Here is a 10,784-nt window from a genome sequence, read left to right on the forward strand (position 1 = left end):
TTGGAACTGATTCCTATAAATTTTAATCAAATCGAATCAAAATTGGATAGAAAAGAACCCTAGATCTCCCTCAAATCTTAAGACTCACGATCTAGTCCTATAAACCTTATAATCGATTTTAAACACGTAATCACAAATCAAATCAGTAGCTGCCAATATCAATCAAAATCCAAATCAAATTGGAATTAACCATAATCAATCCCAAAACCCTTCGAATCAACCAATAAAATATATTATAATTACAAAATTTCACATGTCATCGTTATAGTAGTACCAAGCCTACGATACTGCTTTACGGAAAAAAAAAAAGCCTACAATATTTCCATTTGTCATATTCCTGGATTTTAACTTTATTGAAAACACTAGCATGTTTAATACAACTGATTTATTTTAAGAGAGAGAGATACATGATTAGAACTGTCACACCCCGTTCACACTGAACCGGGCCAGTGACCGGGTTAACACCGGTTAACCCAAACCTGCCAGGATCATCTGATACTGTATTCCACCACAGCATACACACAACTAATAAAAACTTATCAAATCAGCGGAAGACTAGGTTTACCTGTGAATATTCCCATAATACTTGATACCCGAATTGTGATACAATAGTTATATACATGTGGGCCCGAATGCATGATATTTACACAATAAAAGTACAATTCATATATCAAGTATGTAAAGGAAACCATCAAAATAATCAGAGTACACAGGTCAGCTCGGTATCAAGACTAGAGCTCAGCTCAGCATCAAGGTTTGAGCCCAGCTCGGCATCACATGGTAGAGCTCAGCTCGGCCTCAAAAGTAGAGCTCAGCTAGGCATCAGAACTGCGTCCCGCAGCACAACTCTCACACGAGCAGTCAGTGTCGTGCTCTAACTCCTTAGGGGCCCACCAGTCCTCCTCGGAGAACTCGACTGTGGGACCCGCCCCGTGCTCTTCAGATGAATGACCTGCAAAATCATCTAAAAAGGGGTGCACACGTGGGATGAGCTCACTAGCTCAGCAAGTGGTAAGATGGACCACACAGTAGTCCACACATCAAAACACAATCATATGCACTACATGCTATGCATTACATTTTAAATCACATCAACCTAAGCAACATTACTAAGTCTTCGGTTTAGTTCTGCTACAGCCACAATGCGCGTATACTCCGAGTACGAGCCGCGAACTCCATCCCACGATACGCCCATAGGGCTGTCGGAGAAGGCCCACCGTGAGTACTCGAAAAAGTAAAAACAATGCCGTCCACCGGCTCTCAACAGAAATGTAAATTACTGAAATTAAAGGTGCTGACTCCAGCAATTTAAAAGCAGTACGATTGCCCCTCTTGAATGTACCACCGGGGTTGCCGACTATCCTAATGACCCGTCGGACATTATGTCTAACCGCCACAGTGACCCGACAACCGCGACCACTGCTTCCCCCCAAATGATAACCCAACACCTTAACCCCTGTTGGGAAGGGTCGTAGCACGGGACGGTGAAATCCTAAACCGCATGCTCCTATATGACAATAGTACGATTGCATAGTGCCTCCGTGTCCCATACCACAGGCCATCAATGCACTCGTTTCCAAGCCAACTACGGCATCTAGTCTATCAATGCATCATGCACAATGATGTCAACATTCATCACATAAGCATCTCATCACTTGGCATTTAGAAAGTAAACATAGCACACATGCATAACAATGTGAGGATGACTAATCTACATAGCATATTCATGATGGAATGACTAGACTAGATACAAGTAAATGAATGCCAACCAATGCCTTGAAACAAGGCCAAACATCCTCTCCCCACTTACCTGTAGTGTTCAAGGATTCTCGTTCGGTACGGGAGATATCCGGTGCGAGAAGCGTAGGATTTGGTAAACCTAACATGATTGAGCGGGGTTAGTACTTCACCATTTTGGAATCAAAATTAACGAGATCCGATTACAAAATCATGTTTATAACGTTAAAAGAAGATCGCACGTCCGATTTGGGTCCAATCGGACGTAAGAATCACCTTCGGGGCCACAGGTGGGTCAGACAGGTGGGCTGTCTGGCCCACCGGTTTGGCCCATCGGTTTGGACCGATGGGTAGGCTGGCCCATCGGTCTGGCCCTCCGGTTGGGCTAGGGGGCCCTGCTAAGACAGGCGGGCAGGGTGGCCCGTCGGTTAGCCCACCGGTCTGGCCCGCCGATTGTGCCCGAAGGCCCTGCCCTCTCAGGTGGGTGCCCACAGGCGAGCCAGATGGCCCACCGGTTCCACCCACCGGTCTTGGTGGAAAACCTATTGTTTCTTCCCAACTTCCTCCATTCTTTGGGGATTCAAATGGGGCTTTTTCAAACCCATTCTTCACACCTTCAAGGTCTTATAGGATGGTTCTAACCTAGATCTAGGTTAGATTCAAGTGATGGGAAACCATCTTACCTTCTTTGCTCAAGAACAACTTCAAACCCTCCAAATCACTTCAAACCTACAATGCTTCTTCCACCTTGTCAATACCTCTTCAAATCCTTAAAGATCAACACATAAATCATCTATTAAACCTTAGATTCATCATTTCAAAGGGGATTTACAAGATCTCAAGAAACCCTACTCGAATCAAGGGTTTATGCTTGGGTATGGTGAATGTTCAAGGAACCCAACTTTGCTTACCTCTAAATGTAGATCTAGAGTTGAAGATCACTCTTCCGGCGCCGGAATGGGAAGATCAAGCTTCGGTGCCACTGAAATCATTTTCTTCTTCCTCTTCCTTCTCTTCCCTTCTTCTTCCCTTTCTTTTCTCTCTCCTATTTACTATCCTCACCAACGTACGGGTGTCATAAATGAAAAGAAAAGAAAATCATAAATGCTATATATATACTTCCTAAATAACTGAATAGTTCACATGGATGGGTCACTCAGGTGGGCGGGTGCGCCCACCTTTCCGCCCACCTGAGGGCCAAAACTTAGGATTTTGACAGAGTTCGGGCCTCGACGCGAACCTCACCCCTGGCATACGATGTAATATATGTACACGCCTTAATATACGGCTACAATACCTGCTTTATCCGTACATGGCCTTATGGTAGGTGCATGTACATGGCTTGGGCACTCCCGTCTCTTCTAGCACTGGCTCGGACTTGTCGGGCCAGCCGGTGTTTAAGGTCACCCTTGCCATCATAGCCCATAAGGAGCCCGCTCTAACTCTCTCTGGTTCGGGTCCTGCATAGATAAACCGGTTCAACCGTGTAATCAGACCGGGTTTAAGAAGTAGGGTATTACAAGAACTATCTTACCGACCTCATCTCTAATACACAACAATAGAAATTATTGCAATATAATTGATACATGAATTTATAGGAAGAGGTTTTGTTTTCCAAACTTCAAAAAACAAAAATGAAGTCCATCAGAAGTTTTAAACCCTAAAACCCAGAAAAACATTGGACATTCCGAGAAGAAAGAGAGCCTTTACCTAACTTACTGGAGATGATGTCGCTGAATTTTATGCCATAGAAACTAGCAAAGGTAACAGAAAGACTCTCGATGAGAAAGACGATCAGTTGGGGCGAGGGGTTGTTCAGGTTGTTTGGGAAGAGTATATTCATTCTCAAAAATACCCCTCGTTTTGCCGTTTAAATCAAAGTAACTATTAAAAAAGTTGAGGTTGAATTTATTTTTTTGACCTTAAAAGCAATCACAAAATTACAAAATAATGGGGACACAATAATTTAGGTTACAAGGTTTTGTAACCGGATCGGCTACATTTAGACATACCCTATAGATATATATATATATATATATAGAGAGAGAGAGAGAGAGAGAGAGAGAGAGAGAGAGAGAGATGCAGGTTGTAACTTGTAAGCCCCTCTTGTAGGGATGTAAATGGATGTCGAGATCCAAATTTGAATTTGCATTTGTATTCATTTCGGAGTATCCGTATATAGTTAAACAATATTAAGTAAAAAGTCGAATTATCCAATTAAAGGGTTCTTGAAGTTTAAACAGGTTATAGAGAATGAAGAAAATAATTAAAACAACTTATATTCATTGGGGGAGGAAGGTCCGAATTACTTAAGTCAGAGAATAAATGGGGAGTTGAAAATCGAAATTCAATCCACATCCATATTCGTTTAGTGGTATCCATATCCAGTCAGGAAATATCCGAATTTGAAGACATCCAATCCAAATTCAATCCGTTTACATCCCCACCCTCTTCTACCTTAAAAAAAAAAAAAAAAAACTACCACATGGGCCATCCCCATGTGATTGGGTCTCGATTTTAGTTCATAAGTGGCTCGATGGGCTTTGGACCAAGGGTGTCTAAAGAGGTGGGCTCTGCTTTTCTGAGAGAGGAATTGGGCCATATTTGGGTATATCTAATTATTTGGATGGGCCAATCTCCATGGGCAAAGTCAAGTCCAAATGGATCGGTCCTGGGTGGACTCTGACCAGGCTTCTAGGTGTTCTGGGGCCTCGGTTTCCTCAAAGCTTGGTGTCCGTTGAGTCTAAAACAGAAGAAAGAGTACTTTAATTGGAGTCTAATAAGCCTAGGCTTCTTTAATTCCAGTGGCCATGTGATCCCATGTGCTATTTCATTTTCTTTCTATTTCTTTTCTGTTTTTAATAATATATAAATTTTTGGGCTGAGGAGAGGGGGTTGGGGTTTTGACCTTTGTGGGATTAAGAGTTGGTGGTTTGAATCTTTCTTTTTTGCCCTTAGGAACTACCACATGATATCGTCCTTTGAACTGATTTTTGAAGAATTTTTTATTGATCTCTCTTAAGGTTTCAAAAAGCTTATAAATTTTTTTTTTTTACGTAACATATTTTTTAAATAAGAATAAATATCATCATTTTGCATAAAAGTGTATCAAATATTTGATTAAAATTAATTTCTATTTTTTGAAAGGTTTTTTTTTTTTTTTATCATTACATTAAAAAACTTTTGAGAATAAGATAAGAGACGATTATTAATAAATCAGAAACTCCTTATCCTTTGTTTGTATTTTTTCTTTTTTTGGTAATAGAATATAAACATATATTTTGTATATAGTATTTTAGTTTAATTATGCTATATAAGAAAATTTTGATCGACAGAGGGCTTAAGTATTCCTCACAAAAAAAATCATTTTTGTCAAATAGTTATCAAACCATTTTTATGTTTTGATAAAAATAATTTTCATTAATGATTTTTGTTAAATAGATTAAAAAAAAATGATATCAAAGAGGGCTTAAGAGGGTCAATAGATTTTTTAATCGAGGGCATTTTGTAAGTATCAGCCCAACAATGAGATATATGGGAGTGGCAAAAGGAAATTAGACAAGGAAACTCTTTATCATGCAATGGAAAATAGTTGTTTTAAGGAAAAACAGCACATTTGAACAATATGGCCCTGATAAGCTTAATCAAGGCGACCTATTTCACTGAGGCATTTACTTTCTCTAATGGCTAAAATGGCCTGTTTACACCCCCCCCAAAAAAAAATAAAAAAAAGAGGGGTAAAAATAGCCTCATCCATCATTACACATGGCACGGTGAATTACTGGATTAAGTTACTGTACTAAGCTTTTGGATTAGTTACATAAATCGTTATTCTACAACTAATGAAAATGCTACACCACTGTGAACTCCCTCTTAACTTCTTTTAGGACTAACTATGAAGGTAGTGAGATAAAAGAGTATCTGAGAAGGGGAAATCTCATTAGGCAACAGGACAAAAAGTATTGAACAAATAAAAAAAAAAAAAAATATATATATATATATATCTAACGATGCCTTGAAGTGTGTTCAGTCTTCAGATAGAAAAGTTAATGGTATTAAAAATCTTATTCAGATTTTGTGTCAATGTCGTTTTCAATCAGTATTTGTTATAGTCATTGGATGTATAGAAGCTTTGAACAAGGGCGAGTTGGCTTTTAGCTCTTTCTTCTTGTTTCTGAAAGAACCAAACCAAACTTGTTATATTTCTTCAAATGTCGTTTTGTAACTTTTGTTCAAGTACAGTACATGAAATTTTCTGGCAGAAGTTAGGACTGCCTAACTAGCTAGTCAAGAGTTTATGGGGGAAAGGAGGGAAACAAAATGAACATTTGCATAATTGAAATCGATATGTGGCCGTGTTGGGTTTTCATTTGTTGAGAACTTATATTGTTTTTTCTTAATGGGTAATTGAAAAATGTACATTTGGAAGCTCATAAAAGTGGAATTTAGGGACAGAGGAGGAGTCCTCTGCTCTGATTGAAAGCTATACTAAACTAAGTTCTCAACTAGAAAAAATGAAATGTTTATACTAAAAATTAAAGAGAAGTTATCAACTTTTTGTGTTAGACTAACCTGATATTATTAGTTAAGTTCCCATCATTTTGTTGGTTCAGTAGAAGCTGTAAAGAGCATAGCTTTCTTAACCTCTTTTGACAAGCATTGAGGATAAGAATACTACAGCTAAAAGTTGCTAAAGGAGGATGAGAAAGTTAGAATTAAATAGCAAAGACAGAGGGAGAGGGAGAGGGAGAGGGAGAGGGAGAGAGAGAGAGAGAGAGAGAGAGAGAGAGAGAGAGAGAGAGAGAGAGAGAGAGCAGGAGCAGATATTTGTGTTTTCTACTCTTTACTTTTGTGAACTGGACGGTTTGCCATATGCAAAGCACTTGGAATGAACCTCTGAGACCCTGAGTTTGAGGTGTTTAATTGGATAAGTTTTTGAAGCAAACTTCCATTCTTTAAGCAATGAGCTTGAACAGGATGGCCAAAGTGGAAAGAATAAAATAAATAAACACTAATAAAATCTGATGAATCCCATCACTCTTATGTGCTTAGTTGTGTCATCATCCCCGGTCCCTAGAAGAATTCCTCAAGAATAATTAAAAGCATGTCATCTGTAGCTCAGAAGGGCTGATGCATGAGCTTGAACAGGATTACTAATTATATTGCTTACTTCTTAATTGTGATTAATCTGCACTTTTTGAGTATAGTTGGAGTTCAAGAAGAAAGAAAAGTGATGGTTCCATAGTTTTTCTGAAGGCCGGAGAGATTAGAGAAAAAGAAGTAGGATGCTTCTTCTTGACTCCTTGAGGTACGTTGGCAGAAAGATCAAATTAAAAGTTAAAAAGAGTAGCAGACCAATTAAAAGGACTCAGTTGCAACCTAAAGCTCCCAACCGACCTTAGAGATTTCCACCTCCTAATTAATGTCGTTATGTCCCTCAGTGGTGAGTGGTGAGTGGTGACTGACTAACTCGTGAGTGTTTTTAATGCTTATGCTTTTTCAATGTGAGGGCCCATAATCATGTATGATCAGCACACCATTATCTGTTTTTATCGTTAGAGGGTAAGATTCTGAGAACTTTGAAAGTGTTTGGTTGGCAAGAAATTTTTTTAAAAAAGAAGAAAGGGAAAGACACATGTCAGTCTGTAGTTTGTAGTGGACTAGGGAGTCTAGACTCTAGAGTAGAGATTGTGAAGCACTGAAGCATCTTCCATCCTCGATAGACAACTCTTATGTGCATTCATGCTCCCAAGGCATTCTTGGTAATGGAAATATAGTCAAAGCCCACCATATAGAGAATTAGAAACAGAGTAGTGGCCACTGGTCATGAGTATAGCAGACACTGGAGATGTGCTCCTCTCATGCTTATTTTACTTACTTGCCTCTTCCATGTGGCACCCCCTTCCCGCGCCTATTGTTCTGGCACTTTGGCGTGAAAATTCAATCCCACACCGGCGGTGTAATATATACCTTTTCCAGGGCCTTCCACTTGTATAAATAATACTTTTAGATGGATTCCTCCCACATTCTTCAACTTCCCTCCCTCATCTATTCCACCTGTTTAAGCTAGTTATCTGTCTAGAACTCTAGGCTCCAAAAGCCCAAACTGTTTCTCCGCAAGTCCCTCTTTCTTCTTCTCCAAAATTTTCACAATTTGCTGTAGATTTCTGTTTCTCAGAACATTGAAAAAATCTTAAAGTGGGTATCATTTATTTTCCTTACTAGTGCAGGAAATGGACTTCCTAGGATTTTTTCTGGTAGCCCTTTTCGCTGTGTTAAGATGTGTTCATGGTTACAAAGAAGGGTGGTCCACTGCCCATGCTACGTTTTATGGAGGTGGTGATGCTTCTGGTACAATGGGTAAGAGCCAAAGCTCCTCCTTAACTATATTATCAAATTAAATGCCTTTCTTCTCATTTGGGGTTTTGTTTTACTTTGTTCAGGAGGAGCTTGTGGGTATGGAAATCTTTACAGTCAAGGTTACGGGACAAACACGGCAGCACTAAGTACTGCTCTGTTCAACAATGGCTTAAGCTGTGGAGCTTGTTACGAGATCAAGTGTGGTGGAAGTGGCAGCAAATGGTGCTTACCAGGATCCATCACAGTCACTGCAACAAACTTCTGTCCACCGAACAATGCTCTCCCAAATAATAATGGAGGATGGTGTAACCCTCCTCTAAAGCACTTTGATCTTTCTCAGCCTATTTTCCAACGCATAGCTCTGTACAAAGCAGGGATAGTCCCAGTTCAATATAGAAGGTAATGAACAACAACCCCTAGCCTTCTCTTCTCTATCATTCTGAATTTCTGATCAAGTAGTACATATATGATATGGTTCCCTTAGCTTAAGTCTAAACTACTCAGCTTAATTAATCTTTGGTGATTACAGGGTTGCTTGCAAGAAGACAGGTGGGATCAGATTCACCATGAATGGACACTCTTACTTCAACCTTGTGCTAGTGACAAACGTTGGTGGAGCTGGTGATGTTCTGGCCATCTCTATCAAAGGCTCTAGAACTGGTTGGCAACCCATGTCACGGAACTGGGGACAAAACTGGCAGAGCAACTCCTACCTTAATGGTCAAGCTCTCTCATTCAAGATCACAACAAGTGATGGACGATCTGTGGTCTCCAGCAACGTTGCTCCTTCCAACTGGGCCTTTGGCCAGACCTATAGTGGAGGACAGTTCTAAGTTCTAACTCACCCCCACACACACACTCTCTTCCCCAAAACTAACCAAAATCATCTTGGCATAGATTAACTCATTAGGCAGAGGAGTCCAGAGTTTTTTTCGCTTCAATGGTGGTGTGGTCTGGGATTTAATAGTATTGTAATTTAGTACAGATGATATTAGGGTAGTGGGTCTTTTTTTGAAGTGGCCCTAGATGTTTTTTCTTTTTTTCCTTTTCCTTTTCTTGTCTTCTAATTCTTGTTGGGCTTCAGATGCGTCCCATGAATTTGGTGGGTGTGAACTGTGAAGAGAAGGTTCTCTCTAGTGACGCTATGTATAGAGAGGCCTCCTTCTAAGAAACTAAGAGTATATGTTAGGGAAAGTGTGTTGGTGTCTTGGCATTGTGGTAAGCTAGATATGGCTGAGGTGAACAGGGTTATCACCCGCCCAATGCTTTTGATTGTATCTTTAATGTGGTGTTAATGCTAAACCAACTCTTCATTTTATGACAAAAAGAAGAGATGGAGATGGAGAGATTTCAAAGTGTAAGTGAGATTTTATTATCCAACAAACTCTCACAGTGACTTGTAAGTTGCTTCTAATTTTTAATTTGCGAGGTTTTGAGTGAGTGTGATGAGTGCAAATGACTGTAATCCTTGAGTCAGCTATTGGTTGAAGACTTGAAGTGGTTGTGTCACTGGTGGTTTTTTTTCTGGTAAAAATGTAATTTCAGTTGTTCAATATAGTGTTTGTGGGGCATCTCAGTTTTCAACCCAAAAATTGCCCTCTCTTTCTTCTATATTCTCTGTCTTTGCGACTCATTGTTGCAAAATCAGAACTCTAATGATTTTTAGGTAAATTTTGAATCAATAGTGTACCAATGCTTTAAAAAGAAATATCCAATATTCCATTTTCTTCTTAGTACAAAAGATAATAAAAAAAAAAAAGCATGTGGCTATGGTTTGAACTTTGAATTTTGGCTCTAAAACTATTTAGTTGAAACTCAAATCTTGTACAACAATAACTCATGTCATCATTTATTCATATGGCCTACTGATAAAATTCTATCTATATATATAGTGGTGTATTGAGAAATAGACATTCCGGGGCAAAGTTTGGTTCATAAACTATTTACAAGTTAAGATTAGAAGGCATTTATCATAAAAGGATTTATTGAGGAATAGAACAATTAGATTTGCATTTTCTATCAAGTAAACAAGAAAAATAAACTCGGTGAAACAGAGGTTTAGAAATCCATATATAATAAAAGACTCTTTAAGACTTTTGAAAACTGGTTGAAAACAGAAGGTTGGATAGTTGTAAATGCCAATATATTGGAGGCTGATTTATCTATTTATTTTTCCTTCTCTTTGGGCGGGGGGGGGGGGGGGGTTGTTTATGTAATTCAATTTAACACATTTGACATTGGATGAATACAATTATACACATTTCTACCAAAAAAAAAAAAATTATACAAGTCACCATCAAATTTATATATGTTAAAATGAATATGAAATTAAATGGCACCTAAAGTTTTCCAGAAGAGTAGAGTTGAAGAGAAGAGCAAAGCAGTGGGTGGAAAAAGTGCAGATTACTGTTGTAGGTTTTGAGTTTTGACTGACTGAATTCAGATTTCAAGGTGTTGAATATGAAAGAACCAATCAGATCTCGTTGGATATTGAAGACTGTGCCACACTTTGAATGCTTAACAAAGATCAATGCCATGCAGATGCCATTTCCAATTAAATATCTCAATAAAATCAAATAAAATAATCTGATTCAAGAATTGTTCCCTCCGATAATCCCCACACCCAAAAAAAAAAAAAAAAGGCTGATTTTGTCTTCCTTTGAGTATGGCCAATGGCAGCGTTACGG

At 38.9% G+C, this 10,784-nt stretch overlaps 1 protein-coding gene across 1 annotated transcript; it reads left to right on the plus strand.

Moving 5' to 3' along the window:
• The first annotated feature begins 7,634 nt into the window (after positions 1–7,634).
• LOC122061254 (expansin-A10-like) lies at positions 7,635–9,606 on the plus strand. Its single transcript, XM_042624468.1, has 3 exons — positions 7,635–8,097; positions 8,181–8,496; positions 8,627–9,606. The coding sequence occupies exons 1-3, from the start codon at positions 7,971–7,973 to the stop codon at positions 8,928–8,930; spliced, it is 747 nt and encodes a 248-aa protein (XP_042480402.1). The 5' UTR covers positions 7,635–7,970; the 3' UTR covers positions 8,931–9,606.
• The last annotated feature ends 1,178 nt before the right edge of the window (positions 9,607–10,784 follow it).

The sequence above is a fragment of the Macadamia integrifolia genome, chromosome 14 (genome assembly GCF_013358625.1).
Source record: "Macadamia integrifolia cultivar HAES 741 chromosome 14, SCU_Mint_v3, whole genome shotgun sequence".
NCBI classification, from domain to species: Eukaryota; Viridiplantae; Streptophyta; class Magnoliopsida; order Proteales; family Proteaceae; genus Macadamia; species Macadamia integrifolia.